Source organism: Mesoplodon densirostris, chromosome X, assembly GCF_025265405.1.
Source record: "Mesoplodon densirostris isolate mMesDen1 chromosome X, mMesDen1 primary haplotype, whole genome shotgun sequence".
Classification (NCBI taxonomy): Eukaryota; Metazoa; Chordata; class Mammalia; order Artiodactyla; family Ziphiidae; genus Mesoplodon; species Mesoplodon densirostris.
This window is the reverse complement of record NC_082681.1, coordinates 19,903,042-19,929,901: the sequence shown is the minus strand read 5'-3', so window position 1 is coordinate 19,929,901 and position 26,860 is coordinate 19,903,042. Positions and strand designations below refer to the sequence as shown.

Sequence of the window (26,860 nt, the reverse complement as noted above, 5' to 3'; positions counted from 1 at the left end):
TGTTTTCTTTGTAACGTGGACTATTCGGCTGAAATAGCTAAAATAGAAGAAATAAGATTGCATAAACTTTGAAATACTGCTTATGATTATTCTTTCTCTTCCCTTAAACAGAAATGTACACTTTGCAGTCAGCCCGGTGCTACTATTGGATGTGAAATAAAAGCCTGTGTTAAGACTTACCATTACCACTGTGGAGTACAAGACAAAGCTAAATACATTGAAAATATGTCACGAGGAATTTACAAGTAAGAGAACAACAATTGTCCATTTTCCTAAGCTTGTCAGTAAGTAACTGCCCTTAAATAGATGACATTAGTTTACTTGCTCACTCTTCTTAGGTGGTGTTTAGCCAAGTGTAGAATGCTAAGGACTCTGTATAAGAAATGAGTACTGCAATTGACATTTTCCTCTGCCTACACATCCCTGGATTAGCATTCATTCAATCAGTATTTTTCTGGTCCTGTGTGCCAGGCATTGTGCTAGGAGCTGGGCATACAATAGTGATCAAAACAGACAGAGACAGTGTCCTCATGAAAGCTTACAGTCTAGTGGGAGAGAGATATATCAATTAAATTCTCACATAAATATACAATCATAAACTTCGTAAGTGCTGTAAAAGATGTTACAAAGCACTGTGACAGCATGTAACAAGGAGGAGCTAACCTACGAGTCTGTAGTGGGGGAGTGTTTGGGAATTTCCTTAAGGAAATAGTGCTTGAGCAGAGATATGAAGGGCTAAATGAATGTGGGCATTGGGAAGGCGTTCTAGGCAGAGAGAAGAGCGTGTGCAAGGCCCTAAGATGGGAGAGAAACAAGGGTGCAAATGAGGAGGTGGGTGGTAGGAGGCTACTGCTGAGGGTCCAGGTGAGAATTGTGGGTAACTTAGAATAGGATGTAGTTGTGAAGGCAGAAGTTGAAAGACACACTTGGAAGACCGATGAAAGAGTAAGGTTTGGAGATTTGGGCTTACATGTTACCCTCTTTTTTATGGCCCTCCACTTACCAGTGCTGCGTTGGGCTAGTGTTATCATTGTGAATCTACAATGGTTCCCTTTGTTTAATCGAATGGAGAATAAGTTGGTAGAGATCCCTGAATATTTATTTGGTTTGCCTTTGCAAGTTGTAAAGCACTTCTTTGCTCTCACGTTCCCAGCGTGCAATAAACCAGTGACTCAGGGTCTACTATTCCATGGACAAAGCAGTTTGCATAAGCAGTCACCAAGTCATTTGGGTGGTTGCATGAGGTGCTAATGCTGTATTATAAAATTGGCCAAACGTTGCTTAATAATAAAGGCACGTGTTTTTCAAGTGAGTTCTCTCAAGCCTTGAAGGAACAAATAATTCCAATGTTATTTAAAGACGTCCAGCACCATAGCAAGAGCTCAGCCTTACTGAGCTCTTATAAATTTTAATAAATTCAGAGTGGATTTCTTTGGATTTTCTTTGATTTTTCCATAGCAAAAAATGGAAAACTTCTTGGTTCATTCTGTAACATGTGCATAGCTGTGACACCAAACCTAACAAAGACAGCATTTAACAACAAAAATTTTAAAACTAGAGACCAGTCTTAACTTTTATAAATATATGTACCAAAATCTGAAATAAAATATTAGAAAATCAAATCCAGGGCTGTAGTCTAACAATTTAAAGATTATTCAAAATTAGGAAATATATAAATGTGACCTGTTACAATTAATAAAGAAAAATCCTAGTGCTTTCCTAGTGGATAGTGAAAAGACACTGATACCATTCAACATCCATTTCTGAATTTTAAAGTAAGGTAGCAAGAGTGCTCTTGGTGGTAAGGTAGGAGTCTTAATAGAGTGTTAAGAGAGACAAAAACGGCAAACAGCTTATTTAGTGTTAAAGTAAATGGACCATGGTTCTTAGCCAGAGCTGAGCCTCAGAATCGCCTGGAGGTGGATATGGCCCTCTTTAGAAATGTTCATGCCTAGGCCCTACCCTCAGATTTAAACTCAGTGGGTTGAGGCCCAAACCATGTATTTTGATGACTCCGCAGGTGATTCTCACGTTCATCTCTAATTGAGAGCCACTGTATCAATACACTTTCATTCAGATCAGAAACAAGACAAGGGTGCCAACTGCCAACGTTACTTTCACTTTTTCTGGAGGGTTAAGCCTGTGCAATGAGAAAAGGGAGGAAAATGTATAGTAAATGTTGTGAAGGAGAAAAATAAAATTGTCAATATTATTGATATTACTGTCTACCAAGAAAATCCAAAGAAATCAACTCTGAATTTATTAAAATTTATAAGAGCTCAGTAAGGCTGCTGAATATGAGATGAATTTTTGTTTGTTTGTTTGTTTGTTTGTTTGTTTTTTCTTTTTGCGGTATGCGGGCCTCTCACTGTTGTGGCCTCTCCCGTTGCGGAGCACAGGCTCCGGATGCGCAGGCCCAGCGGCCATGGCTCACGGGCCCAGCCGCTCCGCGGCATATGGGATCCTCCCAGACCGGGGCACGAACCCGTATCCCCTGCATCGGCAGGCGGACTCTTAACCACTGCGCCACCAGGGAGGCCCTATGAGATGAATTTTTAAAAACAATTCCAGTAATAACTACTTAGAAAATGTAAAGGAAAAATGTCTATCCCACCACACACGCACACGCACACGCACACACGTGCATACACATACACCAATGGTGAACCTTTTTTAAAAAATAGCATTTTACATAGGACCCCAATGAATGACGAAATATATTATATTCCTTGATAGACTCAACTTTGAAAGATACCTATTCTCCCCAAATTAATCTATATACTTAATACAATTTTAATGAAATCCAACTTTTTGACAGTTTTATCTAAAAAAGTAAATGTGGTATTATTGTCTATTAGTAATGATTCTTACCTTATATAACAGGAAAATAAATAGAAGCTTAAACAAGATAGAAGTTTGTTTCTCCCCTAAAAGACGTCCAGAGGAAAGCAGTGCAGATGTGGTAGGCAGCTTTTCAGTGTTATCGTTGGCCCCCATTGACGTCTTTCTGCTGTCTCCTCCTTGGGCTTCCTTCCATAGGAAGCAGGAGGAAGCAAGGGCAAAGGAAGATGGAAGGACAAAGTAGCTGTTGCTCCAGCTGCGTCAGGCTTTAATCAGCCTTCCTGGAAGTTCCATACATGCTTCTGCTCAGCATCTCATTTGCCAGAATTTAGTCACATGTCCAAAGGAGGCTGGGAAATATACTCTTAGTGGACACATTGCTATCCAAACAAAATATGGTTTAGTACTATGGAGGGTGGTAGGGGATAGATATTGGGGTAGCCAACTAGTCTATCACATGAAGCCAAGAAAATTTTTAATAGAATTGAGAGTAGAAATCCCCTGTTAGATATCAAAGCCAATCACATAGTAATTAAAACAGTATGATACTGGCCCAGTGATAAAGATCACAGAAGATAGATCCGTGTCTTTGTTGGAATCTTATAAATAATTATGGTAGCATTTTATATATGTGGAGACAGAATGGATTAATTCAGTACCTGATATCTATACAGTTGGCCCTCCATTTAGAAAACAGTCTTGACCCAGGGAACTCTACTCAATATTCTCTAATAACCTATATGGGAAAAGAATCCGAAAAAGAATGTATATACGTATGTGTATGTACAACTGATTCACTTTGCTGTACACCTGAAACTAACACAACATTGTAAGTCAACTATACTCCAATAAAAATTTTAAAAACAAAGGAAAAGAAGAGAAAACAATTGTGAGTATAGGTGGCCTTTCTAAGCATGATAGGGAACTCAGAACTTTTATTTGACTACATTAAAATTAGACTACATAAAGAGAACTCCAAATCATTAAGAAAAGCACAACCCAGTTTAAAAAATGGGTAAAGGACATGAACAGGCAGTTTATAGAAGGAAATAACCATGGGTTATAAGCACATAAAAAACTGTCCAACCTTATTAGTAATGAAGCAAATGCAAATTAAAACAAGATAGTGGGAAGCAGCCGCAGAGCACAGGGAGATCAGCTCGGTGCTTTGTGACTGCCTGGAGGGGAGGGATAGGGAGGGTGGGAGGGAGGGAGATGCATGAGGGAGGGGATGTGGGAACAGATGTATATGTATGACTGATTCACTTTGTTATAAAGCAGAAACTAATAAAAAAAAAAAAAAAAAAAAAGATCTTACCAATTTGGTAAAGATGAATAGGATTTAGACTATCTACTGTTAGCTAGGTTTTTGAGACACAGGCATTCTTATTCCATGTTAAGGTTGAATATAATAAATTGGTACAACTTTTTAGGAGAGCAATTTATTATTGGAGATGAAAACCTTAAAATAATGTATATCTTGGGGCTTCCCTGGTGGCGCAGTGGTTGAGAGTCCGCCTGCCGATGCAGGGGACACGGGTTCGTGCCCCGATCCCGGAAGATCCCACATGCCGCGGAGCGGCTGGGCCCGCGAGCCATGGCCGCGGAGCCTGTGTGTCCGGAGCCTGTGCTCCGCAACGGGAGAGGCCACAGCAGTGAGAGGCCCGCGTACAGCAAAAAAAAAAAAAAAAAAAAAAAAAAAAAAAATAATAATGTATATCTTTTGCTACTAGTCTGCTTGTAGGGATTGAGCAGACAACAGTGCAGAGATGTATGTGCAAGGAGTGTCATTGCATTATCGTTAGTGATAGTGGCAACACCCACTAAGGCATCCTCTTAGACTCAACTATACTTCAAACTGACAGGATTACCCCAGATGGCATCAGTCTACTCAGGAAGGATATAGACAGGAACTACAGCTTGCCAGCAGGGTGGCATCAAATATTCGTCTTCTCTGAGAGTCCTTGCAGCAGTCATTGTAGCAGTACAGCTCAGGTCCAATAAGATATGATCCACATTGGGGAAAAGCCTCATACCCCATTGGAGTCAGCACCTCTTAACAACAGTCATATAGGCATAGATAATTTTCAGGTTACACCACACTGCAAGAGGACCAAAGATAAGACTTCTTATCAGAATATGCATATTTTTCCCAGTCCAGATACAGTCTACCAACTGGGGGGTAACATAGCTTAGTAAAATAGTTGACACACTAATTTTTGTTAAGTTGCTAGAGGAAGCGAGCTAAAGAGTTAACCAAAGGCGAAATTGTCATGTGGAATGGGAAAAGATTTTTAACTTTTCACCCACAATAGCAAAGAAAGAAAGAGAGAGAGAGGGAGGGAGGGAGGGAGAATGAGAGAAAGGAAGGAAGGGAGGGAGGGAAGAAGGAAGGAAGGAAGGGGAGAGAGAAAGAAAGAAGGAAAGAAAGAAAATCAAATTGGAATTCTATTAGGAGACTTAGTAAATAAATTTTAGTACATACATGCATCTAGTGGAATACTATGCAGAAATAAAAGAATAAAGTAGACCCATGTGTAGAGTTGTGGAGAGGTATTTCAATGATTGAGTCGGGAAAAAGTTGCATAATTCTATTTTAGCATATAAAAAATACATGTGTACACACATATACAAGATATGTGTATGTTTTTTATACACAGAAAATTTTCTAGGAGCATAGTCAGCAAACTTAATAGTTGTCATCTCTCATTCATTGCATAGGGGTGCAGAAGAGGCAATTTTATATTCTCCTTTATATGGTTCATGAGCAATCCATTATTTTTAAAAGTAGCCAATAATATTTTAAAATAACAGGCCCATTTAAAATATTTAGAATCAGATATGTGGAGAATTATTGTGTTTACATTTTAACTTTATTTAGATATTTGCACAATAGTTATCTGTTTTCATCTCAGGAAAAGATGGAAAGTGTAGATAAGAAAAATAAAACTAAATGTCAACTTTAATTCTACCACCAGAAATAATAACTTTAAATCTTTTGGAATATTTTCTTCTAGACATTTGTGTGATTGTATATACGTGTATATTTCTAAAAACAAAACTTTCTTATATATACTCTTTTATAACCTGTTTTCCACTTACTATATCTTTAGTAGAGGCATTTTTTTTCTGTGACGTTAAACAGTTGTACATCACCATTTTAATGGTTGCATAGTATTCCAGTGTATGGGTGTATTAGTTTGTTTAATCGGTTCTCTTTTTAGACATTTAGATGGCTTTTATTTTTTTAGCTGTTAGAAAACCATGTTGCAGTGATCATCTCTAAACAAAAGTATTTGGACTGGGATCCATGATGATTTGAAATGCTCTTTTTACTTTTTCACATTGAAATTTGTTTCTTAAATCTGCTCAGAAGTGGATTCCAGATTTTTTCATAGAGACCATGGAGTTCAAATGAGTCCGTAAGCAGGCAGTTTGGGGAGAGAAGAATGGACAAATGAAAGGAAATGCAAGGAGGAATATTTCTGAATGAAGTGGCTTCCTTCCCTCCTACATGTGACTTGCTTTCTTTCTTTACCAGCCCTTTCTGGATCCTGAATATATTCATAATAAAAAGGCGAGGGAAGATTATATAGTGATCTGTTTATCCTGTTTTATTGTATTTTCTAAGCTATTTAAGTATGTATTTTTCTAAAATGTCAGTCTCCCACCATAAAACAGTAAGTTCTGTGACAGCAGAGATCTTGTTTGACTGGTCAGCACCTGCGGCCTTGCTGTCCAGACTGGTGAAAGACACATAATAGGCCTATGGGAAATAGTCCTTGAGTGAAAAATAATCCCATAAAAAGATTAAAATTTGTTCTAACAAGAAAGGGCTTATCCTTTTAGATAAAACTCTTACAAAAATTTCTAAAAGTCCACAAAAATAGAAGAGTATAACAACCCCAGTCTCAGCAGGTACCAACTTATTGCCATGGTTGTTTCATCTACATTTTTTTTCTTTCTGAGGTATGTTAAAGCAGAATCCCAGATCTCCTGTCATTTTATCCTTACATACTTTAATATCACTATGCTATCATCACATCTTATAAAATTAACAGTAAGTTCTTAGTATTGTCTTATACCCAGTTCACTTTCGCACTTCCCCAGTTGTCTTGAAGATGTCTTTTTAGACTTGATTTGTTCAAACCTCAATACATGCAAGGTCCTTACATTGCATTTAATGGATGTCTCTTAAGTCTCACTCAATATAGAGCAGTCCCCACTCCACCCTTGCCTTTTCCTCCTACCTGTTAAAGAACCCTGATAAGTTGTCCTGCAAAAGTCCCATATTCTAGATTTATCAATTTGCGTTTTCCTGATGTCATTTACCTCATTTCCCTACCCCTCTGTATATCCTGTAATTTGTAAGTTGGCTCAAAGGCTTAATTAGATTCAGGTTATATTTGGGGGGATATACTTCATAGGTGCACTATATAGAAGTGATATTTGATATTTGAACTCATGATTTAAAAAGTGATTCCTAACATGCAGAGTTTGAAGAGTAGAAATTCTCCATAGTTCTTTGAAAATATTTTAAGAATAAAAAATGATGGGGGCTTCCCTGGTGGCGCAGTGGTTGAGAGCCCGCCTGCCGATGCGGGGGACGCGGGTTCGTGCCCTGGTCCAGGAGGATCCCACATGCCGCGGAGCGGCTGGGCCCGTGAGCCATGGCCGCTGGGCCTGCGCGTCCGGAGCCTGTGCTCTGCGGGGGGAGAGGCCGCGGCGGTGGGAAGGCCCGCGTACCGCAAAAAAAAAAAAAAATGATGAGCAAAACTAGGTCAGAAGTCAGTTGTTATTGCTGCCCCCCCAGCCCCACCCCTGCCGTTTATTCTACTCACTTGTTAGAAACTTTTCATGTTAAACCTAGTCTTACATCATTTGTGGCAGATGAATTCCTGTGATCAAATTTTATCTGTTGCTGACCACAAGAGGGCATCCACTGAACATTTTTTAAGCATTGTTCCATCTTGTCATCTTGTGTATAATTGATCTAAAACTGAGCTCAGATCAGCTCCCACCCTTCTTTGATTATTGTAGGGGTGGTTAACTATAAAAAATATATTGATGTGTATATAGTAAAGTGGCCTAAACCTTTGTTCAAAATCACCTGCATTGCTATTTTCATTAAAAACAATGAATTTCAAGTATATAGTGTATATACCCAAGTAAAAGGTTGTCAGAACAGCATGATGTCAAAGTATCCCTCCAGAGATGGTTTGTTAGTTTCAAAGAGGGAATACTTACCCTTACGATAGAGAAATCTGGCCATTTCTACCACCTTAAGCAAGTGAAAACAGCACACCCATAGCAGGACATTCTGGAATTACATGCATCCTGAGGTATGCAGGATTACCTACAAAGTATCCTGGAGTAACAAAGGAAAGTTGAACCTAAACTTTACCAAGCCCTTAGACCTTGTTTCTAGTTTACAGGAAATAAAGGGTGAGAGAAAACCAAATAAAACATTACCGCAGGGACGTCCCTGGCGGTCCAGTGGTTAGGACTCGGTGCTTCCACTGTCGTGGCCTGGGTTCAGTCCCTGGTCAGGGAACTAAGATCCCACAAGCTGTGCAGAGCGGCCAAACAATGAAAAAAAAAAAAAACTGTAAAAAAGACTCTTAAAAAACAAAACAAAACAAAAACATTACCACAGTTAGATAAATCCAGAATGTGGTGTTGTTGACGAGGCATATGGTCTGACTCTTCCCAGAAGGTCAGTGTCATGGGAAAAAAAAGAAATTGAAGGAGCCAGTCTACATCATGAGAAACATAGCTAAATGCAGTACCTGGAAAACTGTTAGGTGACTCATAAAGGTGTTCTAGTAAAGGCCAGGACACTAATGATGAAAAGGTACTTGAGGAGTTTGAGTAAAATTGTTTCATGAAATGTGAGCAGAAAGCAGCAGCATATATACAATTTATATTATTTCCTAAAATGTGCTTTGAAATTATGTATATGAAACATTATAGGATTTCATTATTTCATATATATACCTAAAGTTGATATTTTCATGTTGGCCAAAACCTTTTTAAAATCTCATTGGGCAAAGTGAGGAATTGCCTTATATTTGGACATATATGGTTTTATTTCAGACGAACTTTTATTATTTCATTAATAGAGTGCTTTCCTTTCTATCTTTTAGACAGAAATGGACCTATAGCTAATTGTGGGGTGTTTTTTTAGTGTGGATGAGGAAACCCAGATTTTAAGTGGGCATGGACCTCACCCACTAATGATATAAATATATTCTCATAAACAATGACAAAACATTTTGAGATTTTTATCTTTCATCATTGTAGACTATATTGTAAAAATCATAGTGGAAATGATGAGAGAGATGAAGAAGATGAGGAACGAGAGAGTAAAAGCCGGGGAAAAGTAGAAATTGATCAGCAACAACTAACTCAGCAGCAACTTAATGGAAACTAGGTATGAAAGTTAATTATATTGGCTCTGTTGTCAGAATACAGTATACACACTGATAAATACGTATTGAGGTAATAATGTGCAGTATGATTTTTTTTAACGCTATTATGTTTAGTTAAGCATGTTACTAGAATGCTGAGGATGTGTAGGCTTGCATAGTTTTTTTCTTTTAACTAGCTGATTTTGTAACAGTAAACACAAGCTATCCACTTTATCAGTAAATGTAGTTGTAATGTCAAACCAATGAGATATTCTTGCTCCTCAATAACATTATATTATTGTGTTCCCCTCAAGCATCATATTTTACATTTTTTTATCATCTTTTAAACAGGTTCATGGGACAGAGTTAGAAAACTGGGAATGAATAAGACATCCATAACTACTATTCTTTTTTCACTGTTTTCTAAAATCAAAAAGGGTTTGTAACTTTTTACTGCCCAACTCTTAGATCCTTCATTGAACTGCCTAAAAACATCTTGTTTGTTTTATGAGCCTTCACTAGATGGCAGAGTTTGACATGTTGATATTACGTAGCTGTAGTTTGCAGTTTCTGGGAAGCAATTGAAACACTATTAACCCTGTGTATAGTGTCAACAGTTAAAGCAGACATTGAAATGAAGTAAGCTATATTTCTGGACTGAACAAAGTTCTACTGTTTAGAGTGTCTAAGTTTGTTTAGTGGATTCATACTCAAGGGAAAGCATAAGCAAATTTCACTTTACAGTGCAAACACGCCTCTGGTGGCAGCACATGGGAATTTATGAATCTTTTTTCCACACTCAAGTAATGGAGGCTAGAAATGAAGAGAACCTTCTTTTTCTCTTGGCTTCGACAGCACATGCTAAAAATCTCTTCCAAGAAGTGTGCTAAAGCTTTTCATTTGGTTCCTGTTAAAGTTGTTCTCACTGACCAGCATGGACTCAGGCAACTGGTGATTATAAGCTCTGAGCTCCAGTGCTTACGGCAAAATTCTCTTGACAGTAACCCTCTTCTCTTTTCATATCATACAAAGAGCTTCTAGCAAAATGATTGGATCCTTTCAAGTTTAAACTAACATTTGGCAACAGCAAATTAAGCCTCTTTAACCTTTAAAGGGTTACCACTTACTAAGGACTTTGGCCACCGTGTCTGAAACCCGTTCCTCTCAAGTGCCGTATTGTTGTGGAACACTTCATATATTGGCCCAAAGTATGTAAGGAGATCTCATGTGCTGTAGAAGTAAAAAAAAAAAAAACAGTCTTTGCGTAAAACAGTATTTATTTTTAATTTTGTGACCACTATTTTAGAAACTTTATTTAATATTTTTAATGTTTTCATTCATTGCTTTGCTTATCTATAAAATAGGATTCTGTGCCCTATTTTTCTTCTGGTAGGGTTCAGTGTTGTTTTATTGGTCATCAGAATTGTTCCTCAAAGCCTAAGAACCCAGCTTTTTAGAAAGGATTTTCACACTGGCATTTCTAGCTAGTGATATTTTCTTCCACTTACCTGCTGAAGCACATTTATATATTTCTTTATGGCAAAACCAAAAAATTTTAGTTGTGTTCTGCCGAATATTACCATAGCACCTCAATATCAAGGGTAGGGATTCTGATTTCTGAATTATTAGTTAACCTACCACATTAAAGCAAATTAGCCAACAAGAAATAACATGTTAACTTGACTGTACATTGAGATATTCTGCAGCTTATGGAAAAGCATTTTAAAAATGTAACAGGTGGAAAATTACACTGTGCTTAACGACTGATTTTTTTTAACTGCTAGTCCCTTAAAGTCACATTTGTCAAGTGTGTATTCACACATTTACTTAAATCAAGGGACTCGATGATTGCTTTATTTTAACCATCTTTTATTATTTTTAGAAGGAAACTAGCTTTAGTAGTGGATTGCCCTATATGTTTTTCTCTTTTACTCTAAATATACCATTGGATTTTGTGTGTGTGTATGTGATGAATTTTCAAAATTCACCATGACTTGAAGTGCAACGACAGATCTAGATGTTTGTTTACCAAGCTATGTGACTTTTCCCAAAGGATCTGTATTTTATTTCCTTACAGCAGCTTGAAACCCATTATTTTAAATCTTTGAATCACTGTGTCTAGATTATTTTTTACATTGTGTGCCATAGACTTACCCATGGAATAATAGAGCACCTTCATTTTTGGACAACTACTGTAATGATGTTTTTAGGAAAAATGGAAGGTGCCGGGGGTAATAATGGCCAGTCAATAATCATGTAATGAACTTCAAATACAATAGCTGTCAGTTAATGGATTTGTTATGTAATAAACTGTATGACTTTGTATGGGTTTCTTCAACCCTTTCTCTGCCACTAGCAACCAGAATAGCACTTTACCATTTGGTTGGCTAGATAAGTGGCTGGCTACCTATTTTTCTCACTGTGGTGTGATTGGCTAAATAGTCTTTCATTAAAAATTGAAATGTAAATTGAAGTCACATGAAAAATCACCTTTGGTTGTAAACCTCCAATATTTTGATTCTCTATCCATGTTTTCGTCACATGCTGAGTAAAAGTGCCTTACAATGTAAAAATTGTACAGTACTTATGTTCCCAAGTAGCATCATCATCTTCTGGGTAGTAATTACATCGTGGTATGACTATTTAGAAAAATGGACCTCAGCAGTGTATTTACTGTTCATCTCCTAAGTCCTTAACTGTAGTTTTAATAAGCATGACATTATTTGATAAGTATATAACATTTACATCATTTCAAAAAATACTGCCATGACTGTCTTTTATGCGTATTTTAGCTTGAAATTTTGAAGCGTCTTTTCTTTTCTCCTTTTTTTTTCTTTTTTGTTTTGTTTTCGTTATCGATATTAAACAGTGTAATCTTTGCAAGCGTATATTGAAGATTATTCTGGAGCATTTATTGCCTTACCAGAAATGTTAGTAAGAAATGTTCTTTAGAGTAGAAAGATAGACTTGAGTTTCTATACTTTAATAAGAGCTCTTTGTTCCTGGGGGGAGGGGGGATGGGAGGGGTGAGTTTTACTTTCATCTCAGTTTATTAAAAACCCACAACTGAATGAAATACATTTTATTTCAAGGATCATCAGTTTTAGAGTTTCAGATAGTACTTGCTCAGGAGTACATGCTACTCAAGATATTAAGAGAATAACAAGATATGTAGATCTACTGTTGAATCAGAATCTATGTACTTGAACAAATGTGTGACTCAAATATCTCAAAGCAAAAGAAAAGTGTTCTAGAATGTTGTTGCTTTTTTAAAAAGCACTAAACTTAGACCAAGGTATACAGTTTTGTTCTAACAGACATTTAGGTTAATTGTAAAGATAAGGAATGCATTATGGGTCAAAATCAAACATTCCTCTCATGTTATGTATATTTTGTTCCTGTTATATTGGCTTTATTTTCAGAATTGTAGTTTGTAGTATTAGTTTCCTTTTATTGGTATTCTTGCATATACTATTCATTCAATAAATGACTTATGACTTTCATGTTTGTATTTATGTCTTTTTTGTGCAAGGGTATGATGAAGCTTATTTGTAACAGCAATAATACTGTGTTCCTTTTAGTCTTGCTTTTATTTCAAGGTGAAATACCTAGTTTGTTTAATAAATTTGTCGTTAAACAAGTATGAGAGAGAAAAATGTGAATTTGAGTTTAGTTCAAAGTTTCACACATAAGGCTTTATCAGGGAGAGAATCAGCAATCTTTCAAAAGTATGATAGAACTGCATTACATCTTGGTTCTTTTATCATTCTATGATAAAGATACCTACAACTTAAATTGGGTCCTCTGGAACCTAGTTAGAAGGTGATTTTAAAAATAAACCAAAACTCCTAGTACAATTTATCTGCTTGCTAATAAGGGTGCAGGATTAATATCCTTGTCATAAAGGGATTCCACCTTAAAGATTTAAATGTACTCCCTTTACTCTGGACAGCTTACTTCTAGCAGTTGTGCTTATGTATTGAGGTGGTCCTATCCAGGGCAGAAATCAAAGTTTTAATTGGTAGAATTTGCTCATTCCATACATACAATTCCTAACCTGCGTTCCTGCATTCCTACTCAAAAGGAAAAAGAAATCAAGTAAGAGGTTCTGATTAATGCTGGAACTATAGGAGAGTGTGCTTTATTGCAACTGCTACACACATGCTTGGCGAGTGTGTGTGTGTGTGTGTGTGTGTGTGTGTGTGTTGAAAATCCATTACTTAGTTTCATTTTAATTACCCCATAAAACTATAAAGAGAATTATGTGGTTTTCTTTACCTAATTGAAACTGTTGACAGCTGGGGTTTGGGGTTGGGGTGTTTTTTGTTTGTTTTCTTTTTTCAGCTGCAGTCATCAGCAATTGCTGAGGTCATTCCAAAGCATAAATGTGCTAGAATTTCCTATGAAAATTCTGTGGCTAGCAAATGGCCAGTCCATGTTTTTAAGGGGAAAACCCAGTCCCTGAGACAGTGCTGCTTTATGTATCAACCAGTGTTACATAATTTTGCCTTGTTCAGATAATGAGGTAACTGGGACATTAAGGACAAGGCAAAAATGCATTCTTGATTTTTCTTCAGAAGATGAAAGCTATAAAATGCCAGTTACGATGAAAGTTAATGATAGTATTTTACCTTGTTAAACTGTAGCAGACATGTTCTCCGTGGGGTCAGTGTACTGAAGTTAGTCAACGAGACCTGGGTCCTTGTCAAAAGATAGCAGATCCATAAACATCCAAATTCTACCTTTGCCTATACCACTATAGGCTATAAATGTGTTTTTATGTTGGGGGTGAGGGTAGCGGTGGGGAGATAGGGAAGGTACAGCTGGGCAAAGAGCTAACTAGATCTGCTGTGTGAATGAAGGGGCAACCTTTTAAATGGGACCTGAGAGAGTAGATATTCAAGGGAGTGTTAGGAGCAGGGAGATAGAAATAAACTGTACTTTAACATGGACATTGGATTTAGACTGTTGAGTTTCTATAAAATCATTTGTACAAAAGGGTAAGGTTTTTCTGTTTGAGTAGCATTAAAATCAGCTATTTACAGATTTTTTTGAATTTTATTCTATTTTTTATACAGCAGGTTCTCATTAGTTATCTGTTTTATACATATTAGTGTATACATGTTAATCCCAATTTCCCAATTCATACCACCACCACCACCCCACCACCAGATTTTTTTATTTATAAAAGTCATATATATACCCATAAAAAGAAATGAAGTACTGATACATGCTACAACATGGATGAAGCTAGCTAAGAAGGGGCTAAGAAGGCAGCACAAAGTGTCACATATTGTAGGATTCCATTTATATGAAATGTCCAGAAGAGGCAGGTTCATAAGAGACAATGCAGATTAGTGGGTGCCAGGAGTTGGGGGGACGGGAGGATGAGAATAACGCATGGATTTTCTTTTGGGGGTGATGAAAATTAGATAGTGGTGATGGTTATATAACTTTGTGACTATACTAAAAGCCACAAATTATATGCTTTAAAAGGGTGAATTTTAGGGAATTGCCTGGTGGTCCAGTGGTTAAGGCTCCGCGCTTCCACTGCATGTCACACCACGCGGCCAAAAAAAAAGGTGAATTTTATGTTATGTGAACTTTACCTCAATTAAAAAATATGTAGTCATTGTACAAAATTAAAATATATATCAAGCAAAATGTGAAAACCCCCCCTTTTCCACAAGCCTACTCCCCAGTATTTGATGTGTATTCTGCCAAATGCTTGTGTACAGATATAACTTAAGACGCTTTTTTTTTTTTTTAGCAAACATAGGCTCATGCTGTATCTACAGTTCTGCACCTTGTCTTTTTCACTTGAACAACATTACAAGGTGTCAGCACAACTAGTTTCTCACATGCTGTTTAGCAGCTCCATGGCATTGTAAGGTATGGTTCTGTCCAGTCTCACGTGCATCTTCATGTTCTTAAGCAAGTAATTTCTTAGGCTAAATTTCCAGAAGTGGAACTGCTAAGTAAAGGGTATGTACATTTAGAGTTTTGATAAAAATTGCCATCCAGAAAATTTGTACCAATTTAAAAGTCCACCTGAAGGGATTAAGCTTCCTTGCTCTGCTACTCCAAAGAAGTGCTTTTTAATGAAAAGAGGTGTGGTACCTTTTTAAAAAAATAAAATCATACATGCTCTACAGAAAATTCTATGGGGTTTTGATTTTGTTGTAAAGACCAGATAGACTATATCTCAAAGTGGAATATGGGAAACTGGACACTATATTTGATTTGTGAAAAGATTAAGTCAAAAGGTTTTATTTTGTATGTATTATTAACAGTAGTAATTGGTGAATAATTTTCCTTCCTTCTGCTTTCTGAAAAGTAAAGCTTGCTCGTAGCTGTTCATTGTTGCCAGATGGATCTGCTTCTCTTTGTGTCCAGGGTCGAATATGGCTCAGTTTAGTGTACTTGAAGGGGTTGTGTACTGTTTTGTTGAAGAATTCCTATGACCTTTATCCGTCGTGATGGTTCCTACTCCCCAAATCATGACTCTAACAACTGGTTAATTATGTAAAAATAAGATAGAATCACTTGACCTTTTCAATTAGTTGTTTTGTCCTTGTATGAATAAAATCTAAGACTAACTAGAAAAATTAACTTGATATTCATATCATGCTTTTAGCTTATTTGCTAGAAAATCATTTTTTTATTTAAGAATTTCAAGCAACAGTTAGTTACCTGCATGTCTGAAAATAAAGTAAGAAATAAGAGTAAAAATAACATGAATATTTGGTTATCAAGGAAGTTCCTAAATAAAGAATAAATTGAATGTAGTCAGGATGGATTGATGCCATATGGTGCCGTTAGTTTTTTTCTAATTCTCAAAATCACATTTTGTGCTAATCTGGGTATTTATGACATTAGCCAAACAACTGTTTTACTTAAAAAGATTTAAGTCAGATGTATAATATTACAAAAATAATTTTTAAATATTTTACCAATAAGATGTATAATATTACAAAAATAATTTTTAAATATTTTACCAATAACCTGACCTTTGGTCATGTTTCCTTCCCCCCCCTTTCTTTATATGCTTATAAAATAATTAAGTCTTTAAGGAGGGGCGACAAAACAGGATGACTACACTAGAAAGTTCTTTCTGTAACTTTGAACTGCAGCAGTCATGGAGAGTGGTGTTACTTTCACTTCAGAGGTTAGCCAGACAACTTAACACAAAGGCTTATTTTCGAATGTTCCTGATCCTTAAGCCCAATAGGCTTATGTTCTATATTTAGTATTGATTTAGTATTACAAGGAAGCAATAATTCTTTGGACCCTGGTCTCGTATATTCTTGGTTAGAGAGCAAGCACAAAAGATAAGTAGTGTCTGAAAGTTTGCAGATCAGAGAGCTGGAATTTTGGCATTATCCTCAAATACAACAGTCTTTCCGGACCTCCCTTAGAAGAGCTGTTCTTAAGCATTTCAGCTCATCCCATGTGCCCAAACAGCCTAGGGCAGCTATCCAGTATGCTGGGGGTGGGGGTACAGGAAGAGGGGTTAAAGAAAACGTATGTCGCTTAGGAAAAAGACTTGACAGGTTTTCTTTCTCCCTGGGAAAGAGGCAAGGTAGGAGATTCAGGTAGCCTTTACTGCATTTAATAACTGAGGTCACTCCATTCCGTGAAACTTGGAAATGCAGCCAACTATTTGTAGGCTACTTCCTAGAAAGATTGACACAAAACATTTAGAACATTCGTATCTTTTTTCTTTTTTTCCTTTGATGCCCTCCTGGAAACTCTCTTACCTTAATTTCCATGATCTATACCACCCCTTCTAGACCAGTCCTTTCCTGACTCTTTTCCCTACCCTGATCTAAGTGTTCCATGGTGTCCTGGTCTTTGCCCTCTTGTATTGTTCTTGCTTGTCACCACAGTCTGCTGCTCCAGCTCTCACCTGTGTGTTCTGCTGATGAGTTCCAGTCCCTATCCACAGTCTGCTCCATCCGCTGAAGCTCCATGCTGAGTCTCAAATGAGACTGTGCTATTCTGGACATTTGTACTCCATCTGCTGGCTACTCAAGCATGAGTCTCAAACCAAGTTGTCCTGATAGTGCTACAGTTCATCTACTTTGATTTCCACATCTACTTCCTTAGAATCTGTCATTCTGTCTTTTGGATCCATCCTCTCTATTCTTACTGCTGATAAACTAGTTTGGATTCTACTGTGTTTTGTTTGTCTGTTTTTCTTCTTAACTTTTTGCCAAGATTCCTAACTTCTTCCACTCTGTGCCCATGCTCACCAGACTCTTAGTTCCTTCGTTTTCTTTATTGGGCAGTTTTTGGTCTTGCTTCTGTAACTACTCAGTTTGGATAAGATGGTTAATCACCTCCATTACCCTTTGACACCACTGGCCTCAACTTCCCACTTCTTGTAATTCTCTTCCACCTTTTTGCCTCCCCTCTGCCTAGAGTTCACCCCAGTCTTACATCTGGGGAAGATGACCTGCTAGAGGACATCACAATGCAGACCAATGCCACCACAATTTTGGTGTTTAGTCTCAAATTCTCCATATCAGTCTGCAATCCTTTTTACTTACATACGGACTCTAGATTTTGGTGGCCTTGGCTCAGATCCCATGTAACCTCGACTAGGTTGCTGACTCTCTCTGTACCTCCATTATCTCATCTTTTAAATGCAGGTGAAAATACTACTCCATGCATAGACCTGTGAGGATTAAAGGAGGGAACCCAGACTGAAGATCTCCGTCCCCTAATCTACCGTCCCTTGTTCCTGTGCTCCCTTCTAGGTTTACCCTATTTCTTTCCTCTTCTCATATAATTTTCTTGAAAGTCAAGTCCCCACTTGATGTCTCCACTTACATATCTTTATTATCCATTCCTTAGCTCACTGTACTCGCTTCTGTCTATACGTCTCCATTTCTCGCAACTACACTAAAACCACTCGAGCAAAGTTCACCAGTGACTGTTGCTAAAGCCAGCAGGCGCTTTTGAGTTCTTACCTTACTTGACTTCTTGACTCTGTTTAATGTCCCTGACAGTCCAAGCACCATCATATGGTTCTCTGCCAGTCTGCTTTTGCAGATGACCCAAAGATAAGAGTAACTCATAAGATGACAGGAGCAAGGTTGAAAAGGCCTTCCAGTGGCTGGGACTGTACATGGACTGTCTACCTAGCCCCTCCCCACTAGCAGAGATTTAATAGGTACCTATGCAAAATCACAATCTGGTCTTTCCTTGGCAAAGGACCTACACATACAGAGTGGGGTGAGCTGTAGGCACCTGGGAGGTAAAAGGGTAGAAGGGAAAGTTGAGAGAAGGAAGATGTTGAGGCCATGGGTATCAAGAGGTAATGAAGTTGATTAGCCAACTTGCTTGTGAAAAATGCCACATGGTAAAGGCAACTCAAAGCTCGAAGCACATCAGAAAGCAAAATGCATTTATGTTCATAGATACACATATATAATTCTTGTTTAGTGGAAAAAATCAAAGTTAAGGTATTTGCCTACTTATAAAACCTATGAAAATCACCAGAGATACAATGGTGAGACAAAAGCTGGGGAACTGTAAAAGTTCTAAGCCTGTTATGCAGATAGAATCAGGCAGCAGACGCTTGAAAAGGGGCCACACAGGAGCAGAGGGAGGTGGATAAATTAAGAGCTTTATGGTCTGAAGACCTGGGTTTGAGTCCTAGTTTTACCACTAGTAAATGGTAACTCTGAGCAAGGTATCCTCCCCTTCTCTCAGCCTCAGCCCCACCCCATCTGTCAAAATAGTATCCCTGTTATATATATATATATATATATATATATATATATATATATATATATATATATATATATATATATATATATATCCCTTAAACCACTGGGCTGTCTTAAAGAGCAAATAAGATAAAGTTATTTTAAGTGAAATCAGCTGATTCATGGTAGATAACAATACAGAAAAGTAATAGCTATTCCCTTTCCACACAGTGATCCTTCAGATATAAAAGTGAAGCTATCCCATTACTTTTTAAAGTTTTAAAAAAATATTTTCACTATTCACAGATGACCTGATGCTTATCATACCTAAATTAGAAAATACAGATAACTAAAAAAAAATTTTTAATCCCTCATAATCTTCTGGACCATAGGTCACCATTATATTTTTGTAAAATCTTCAATGTTTCTATGCATATATGTATTTATATAAAATGGGCTCATATTACACCTACTGAGTTGTATTCTGCTATTTTCATTTAAAAATTGGAAATTTCTTCACAGGTCAGTAAATACACTCTATCATTCTTACTGGTTGCATAATAGTACATTTTGTGGCTGTATCACAGCTTATTTAACCATTTCCCTATCATCAGACAGTTAAGTTGTTTGCAGGTTTTTTGTGGCCATTATTTTGCTAGTGCAAACAATGCTGATCTAATCATGAAGAAACAGCAGAGAACTCCAGATTGAAGAATGTTCTACAGAACAGCTGGCCCATACTCTTCAAAAAAGTCAACGTCTTGAAAAACAAAGGCAGAGGAACTGTTCCAAGTTAAATGTGACCAAAGAGACATGACAACTAAAAGTAACGTGCGATCCTGAGTTGGATCCTGGTTCAGAAAAAGAATTCGTGCTATGAAGGACATCTTGGGGACTTTTAACTAAATGTAAATATGGACTGAATATTAGATGATATTGTATCAATGTTAATTTCCTGATTGTGATCATTGTTGTTATATAAGAGAATATCCTTGTTCTTAGAAAATACATACTGAAATGCTTAGGAGTAAAGGTGTGTCATGTCTGCATTTTAACTGGTTCAAAAAAATTGTGTGTGTGTTTGTGTGTGTGTGTGTGTGTATGTATGTGTATATATAAAAAGACATAAAGCAAATAGGGTAAAATGTCACAAGTTGGTAAATCTTGGTGAAGGATATACAGGAGTTCTTTGTATTATTCTTGTAACTTATCTGTAATTTTGAATTTTTTTTAAGTTAAGCACAACAGCAGAAACAGCAGCTCTTGTTAAGGGAGCCTGAAGAAGGAAATAGGAGTAAGCCTTGGTGAGCCATCAGGATATTTCACTAGGGAACCACATCTGGAGGAAAGAGTATAAACTGTATTTGGATCAGGTGGCCTAGAGAGGAGCCCTCTCCTTTCCTATTCAGGAATCAGGGAATTGGGAGTCAGGGTGATTCCCAACATTTTCTACTGAAGTACACCCAAAATAGAGGAAATTGGTCTTTTGAGCTGTTTTCACCCTTCAGCTGCCACTGTTGTGCTTTGTATCTCATTTCTTCATCTATCTTAGATTCCTTTTTCATTCTGTTGAAGTAACATTTATTTTTTTCTTATAGGATACAAAGTAACAAATATTTAAAAATAATGCTGAGATGAACATTCTTAAACATATAGCTTTCTGCCCTTGTCTGATTATCTCCTTAAGATAAATTTCTAAACAAATTCCCAAGTCAAAGTTCTGTGAACATTTTTTAAAGTCCATTAATTCATATTACCAAATGCCCTGCAGAAAGTTTTTACTGTGAACACATTAACCAGTTTCAACAATTATTAACTAATTTCCAATTTTGTTTCATATATACCCCTACCTATTCCTCTCCCACAGAAATATATATATTTCTCTAAAATACAAATACTTTTAAGAAATAACAATCACAGTACTATTATTGAACCCCTCCAGTGTTTAAATTTCTCCAGTGGTAAGTGCTAAGTGTTTGTTATTCTTATCTAAATTTCCACAGATTTGAGGAGGGAGAAGCAAACAGAAGTTCTTGAGGTTTTGTTTGAAATCATCTTAAAGGTCATAATTCACTTTATATATAATTATCTCTATATTATATGTTATACAGGTATATATTGCAGGCAATTCTGGTAGACTGTATAAAATCAGATGCTTATTAATCTAGTTTAATGCTAATTTAAACTCTCCAAACACACTTAAGAATATTAGGATATACAATCAAAATAATACACATAAAATACAATTGCTAAATAATTATTACAAACATTTGTCGGATAGCATGCCTTTAAAAGTCCACACACAAAGTTGAGTAGAAACATTTTTTTTTTTTCTTTTTTTTTTTTGCGGTATGTGGGCCTCTCACTGTTGTGGCCTCTCCCGTTGCGGAGCACAGGCTCCGGATGCGCAGGCCCAGCGGCCATGGCTCACGGGCCCAGCCACTCCGCGGCATATGGGATCCTCCCAGACCGGGGCACGAACCCGTATCCCCTGCATTGGCAGGCGGACTCTTAACCACTGCGCCACCAGGGAGGCCCGAGTAGAAACATTTTTATATATTCATGTAAATTGCAGAATTTTACCTGGATTCAGCTAAGCAAATTATTATGAAATAGCTGCCAGTGAAGATGAGTTATTTAAAAAAGCAAGCGATTAGGCAACAATGAATTTGTTGCCTAGTCAATTGCTTTTTAAATTTCAAATAAATGGTGGAAATTAGGCATAGTCTTAATTATGTAGTAACAAAGTCATTATTAGCATTATTCTTTATCCATGCTTATACTATTCCTTTAAACTAGTTTCCTGTATTAGGAAGGTGTTTCCCAAGAAAATCCCATGATACGTCATTTCCACTGGTAGCTATTTCGCGTAGCCTGTGGACCAGCTGAAGGGTGAAAACAGCGCAAAAGACCAATTTCCCGTATTTTGGGTGTACTTCAGTAGAAGAGGTTGGGAATCACCCTGATTCCCAATTCCCTGATTCCTGAATGGGAAAGGAGAGGGCTCCTCTCTAGGCCACCTGATCCGAATACAGTTTATACTCTTTCCTCCAGATGTGGTAGTTGCTGTTGGTGCCCTGGCCAGGTCGCTTTACCAGCTGTGCCCCCATCCCACATTAGCTTCGAGTGCACCTTACACCTGGGACCTCAGGTTTCTTGCCCTTGCCTGATGGGAGCCTGGGAGGCTACACTCCCCCTCTTCCCAGGTAGTCAATGATTCTAGGATACAAAATCCTTGTCCCCCGGGCCTGAAGGCAGGACTACTGCAGCGGGTCAGTCCAGGGCTCTGTGTCCTTGCTCACCTCTCTCCCTCTCCTGCTTCGATTCCTCCCTTGTGAGTTTTTATTTAAGAGCGCCCCCTCCACAAATCAGAGAATTGAAATAATGTATCAGTCAGGGAACGAGTTATCTTTTCTTTTAGAAATTTAAGTTTCAGTTGCAAGTCCACCGATAGTGAATTTTTAAGCAAAGATGTTCATTCCAAGAGCATTGACACAGCCTGCTAAACTGAGGGTTAGAAGTGGAGCAAAAAAGAAAGAATGGGGCCTTTGTCTATGCCTGTCGGAAAATAGAGCATTAAAAGCAATTCTGATAAGATTCTAAGACAACCGCAACTAGATTTCTCATCAGTTTTATTCAGTCCTGTTTTGATTTCCACTTGGAGTAGTCGTCTACTTTTGTGACGTCATCTGCCTCTGCACCAAAATAGTCCTGGGAATCCTGAGTCTTAGGTGCACTGTAACAGTCTGTCAGTTTTATGCACCTGGTAGCAGTATCAGCTTACACTGAGAAGGCTGCTTCCTTCCTCCCGAGGCTCTGAGACTGTTCTTTATCATTTCTTCCAGAAGACTCACTCTAGCCCAGAGCTTTCCTACAGAACTTTCTACAGTGGTAGAAATGTTCTGTGTCTGGCTGTTGAACATTTGAAATGTGGCTAAGTAGGACTGAGGAACCAAATTTTTTACTTTATTTAATTTTAATTCATTTAAACTTAGATTTAAATAGCCACATGTGGTTAGTGGCTGCTCTATCAGATGGCACAGCTCTATCGAATTTATAGCAGGGCCCTTTAAGTAAGTGTGAAGGGAGAGCAGAAAACAAGTGCTGAAAGATGGAGTGGTTCTGTTTCATTTTTTAGAGCAACCAAAAGTATCAGAATGGAGGAAAATGGAATGCCTTATTAGATAATAGTATACAAGTGAATGGACCTACTTATAACTTTTTATTGACTTAGTGTATGATAACCCTGAGGCAAAAACATATTATGAACAGAGAAGGCCTTGATAAATCTTCAGGGTGTTAAAATCTGTCCCAGTACAGATGTGTGCTATATAATCACTTTCAAACAACAGAGCTATTTTTTTATTTTATTATTATTATTTTTTTTTGTGGTACGCGGGCCTCTCACTGTTGTGGCCTCTCACTGCTGTGGCCTCTCCTGTTGCGGAGCACAGGCTCCGGACGCGCAGGCTCAGCAGCCATGGCTCACGGGCCCAGCTGCTCCACGGCATGTGGGATCTTCCCGGACCAGGGCACGAACCTGTGTCCCCTGCATCGGCAGGCGGGCTCTCAACCACTGTGTCACCAGGGAAGCCCCAACAGAGCTATTTTAAACTCAGCGATAAAATCTTCTTTAGAAGTCAATTCATCTGTCACCTTGTTACTACCCAGCTTGAAAAGGTACACAATTTCCTATAGTAGTATTTGGCCTATACAAAATTAACCTAAAGTAACCTGAGCTGCTGTCTTTGACTTAAAACTTTCCCTGTGTTGGAAGCCTGAACTATATAAGACAGTTTACTGTTGAGCTCATTAAAAATATATGAAGCATGTCTATTATACCTAATTATTTCTAACACACACCCCTCCATCCTGATACCACGGGTCAGGAGATGAGGGAGTAAGCCTTTGGCGCTAGCAGCCACCTAGGAGGGTGCTAAAGATGGTTTGGTGTAAAATACCCTGTCCATTTTAGTATTCTGAATTTTGGGCCTGGTCCTGGAAAAGCAACATTAGAAAGAGATGTCATGTCAGCATACAGATACCTGAGAACCCCAAGAAGCCACAGCCTTAGCTGTATTAATAACCGGAGCAACAGTGCTTTCTGAAAACCACAATAGCAGGTAACATAACCTTAGGGATTTTAACTTCTCTAGAAGTAAGGAACCCTTTATTATTCTTTCTGTCTTATTTGCTGATTTTTCTACAATTGCCTATAGCAGAAACACTCAAATGCAGCACATAAGCATGAAGGTAGGCCTTTTAAGAGTACACATTTATGTTGGGTGAGGCAACAACTCTGCCTTCATTTAGAAAGTAATTCTTGGGACTTCCCTGGTGGTCCAGTGGTTAAGACTCCACGCTCCCAATACAGGGGGCCTGGGTTCGATCCCTGGTCAGGGAACTAGATCCCACATGCCACAACTAAGACCTGGTGCAGCCAAATAAATAAATAAATATTTTTTTAAAAAAGTAATTCTTTTATTGCCTCACCTTGAGAACAAACTGTATACTCAGTGTGTAGTCCTTTTTATTTTTGTGAGCTACTAATTCTATTTTATATAAGGTTCTCTTTTCAAAAAAGAATTTAACATACCTCAAAATGTACATATTTCAATACTTAAATATACAAATTTAAGTATACATACACATACTAAATACTGATAGATGGCATTACATTTTAAACCTTAGTTGTTAAAATATAATTACTCTTGGGACTTCTCTGGAGGTCCAGTGGTTAGGACTCCACGCTTTCACTGCCGAGGGCCTGGGTTCAATCCCTGGTTGGGGAACTAAGACCCTGTGAGCTGTGTGGCACGGCCAAAACAAACAAACAAATAAATAAATATAAATTACTCTTTAAAAGCTTATTATAATTCTCTTGGTTTTTATCATCATGATTTAAGTTATAACCTAGTGCCCAGAGCTTGGTTTCTAATGCCACTCTCCAATGAAAGGAACCAGGGCTTTTGGGGGAAATGGCTGATTCCAAGGCTAGGGCAGGGAAAGTACAAGATGAGCCTAGAATATCATGCTGTGCCAGAAATTAAGAAAGTGCCCAGGACTTCCCTGGCAGTCCAGTGGTTAAGACTCCATGCTCCCAATGCAGGGGGCACGGGTTTGATCCCCTGGTTGGGGGAACTAAGGATCCCGCATGCCGCATGGTGCAGCAAAAAAAAAAAAAAAAAAAAAGTGCTCAAAGAATGGTGGGGTAATATCAAGACACAGGAGCCAATGTAGAGGGACTCCCAACAGCCAAATCTTGGGCAATTTGGGCAACAAAGTAATGCTATTAATGGATCATTACCTATAAGATAAAATTGGAACCCGTGAGTCCATGATGATATAAATAATTTAATAAATAATGACTGGGGAGAAGGGAATGCTCTCCATTATAATAGCATTTCAGCTAATCAACTAAGAAGGAATGATGTTAATAGGAAAATCAACATTTGACATACACCCCAGTAAGAATTACTTCAGGCAAGAATCATCAGTGGATGCTAAAATTGGTGAAAGTTTGATGAGGAACAATATTTACATAGTCTTAGTATCATTCCTCATAACCTTTATTAGTTACAAAGGGGAAAGTAGGATCTTTATAGTAAAGAAACCTGGCAGACACTGACAGAGACAGCATCATCATCTACCTCAGAGGTTTGTAGTTATTTTAAGAAGGCTGTGCAGCAAAGGTGATTTAGCAAGATGCAGCTGCAGAGAGGGTATCTTCATATTGCTCGTGAATGACTTTTTTTGGATCAAATAACTTCTTCAAAATTCAGTTACTCATTTTTGATTTCAGGTTTCCTTGTACATGATGAAAAGTGAAACAATACCTTTTAATAAGTACCTCTATTTGCAGGAGAACTTCACAGTTAAATGATGTCAGTTTTATATTGATATCGTGAGATGATTCAAATCGAAAATCAGTTATATTAGTCAGGGTTCTCCAGAGAAACAGAACTAACAGGATGTGTGTGTGTGTGTGTGTGTGTGTGTGCGTGTGTGTGTGTGTGGAGAGAGAGAGAGAGATTTTAAGGAATTGGCGCACACGGTTGTGGAGACCTGGCGAGTCCAAAATCTGATGGAGAAGGCCAACAGGCTGGACACAGGGAAGAGGTGCAGTTCCAGTCCAAAGGCTGGCAGAATTCCTTCTTGCCTGTAGGGGAGGTCAGCCTTTGTTCTATTCAGGCCTTCAAATGATTGGATGAGGCCTACCCACATTAGGGAACGTAATCTGCTTTACTCAAGAGTCCACTGATTTAAATGTTAATCTCATCCAAAAAAACACCTTCACAGAAACATCCAGAATAATGTTTGACCAAATATCTGGGCACCGTGGCCAAGCCAAGTTGAAACATAAAAATTAACCATCACATTGGTTAATTCCAGTAATGGTCCAATTCATGGAATCAAAGTAAAGCTAATGGGAATTTATTCTGATGAAGGCGAAACATCTGACATTGAGAAAACTATTGTAAATTCAGTTTGAAAATTCAACATTTAGGATAAGTATTTTTTAAAATAAATATTTATTTATTTTTATTTTTGGCTGCATTGGGTCTTCATTGCTGTGCACGGCCCTTCTCTAGTTGCAGCGAGCGGGGGGCTACTCTTTGTTGCAGTGCGTGGGCTTCTCATTGCGGTGGCTTCTCGTTGTGGAGCACGGGCTCTAGGTGCACAGGCTTCAGTAGTTGTGGCTCATGGGCTCTAGAGCGCAGGCTCAGTAGTTGTGGTGCACGGGCTTAGCTGCTCTGTGGCATGTGGGATCTTCCTGGACCAGGGATCGAACCCGTGTCCCCTGCATTGGCAGGTGGATTCTTAACCACTGCACTACCAGGGAAGCCCTAGGATAAGTATTTTTGCAGTGATAATTTTTTTTTCATAGAAATA

General features: G+C 38.0%; 1 protein-coding gene across 4 annotated transcripts in view; it reads left to right on the top strand.

The window, feature by feature from the left end:
* PHF6 (PHD finger protein 6) overlaps positions 1-12,682 on the top strand; it is a 53,230-nt gene extending 40,548 nt beyond the window's left edge. For all 4 annotated transcript variants that reach the window (XM_060087702.1, XM_060087701.1, XM_060087700.1 and 1 more), the window contains 3 exons: positions 112-245; positions 9,145-9,274; positions 9,603-12,682. In XM_060087702.1, coding sequence (XP_059943685.1) covers positions 112-245; positions 9,145-9,274 — 264 coding nt within the window. In that variant the 3' untranslated portion in view covers positions 9,603-12,682. The remainder of the gene's footprint in view (positions 1-111; positions 246-9,144; positions 9,275-9,602) is intronic.
* Positions 12,683-26,860: the final 14,178 nt, after the last annotated feature.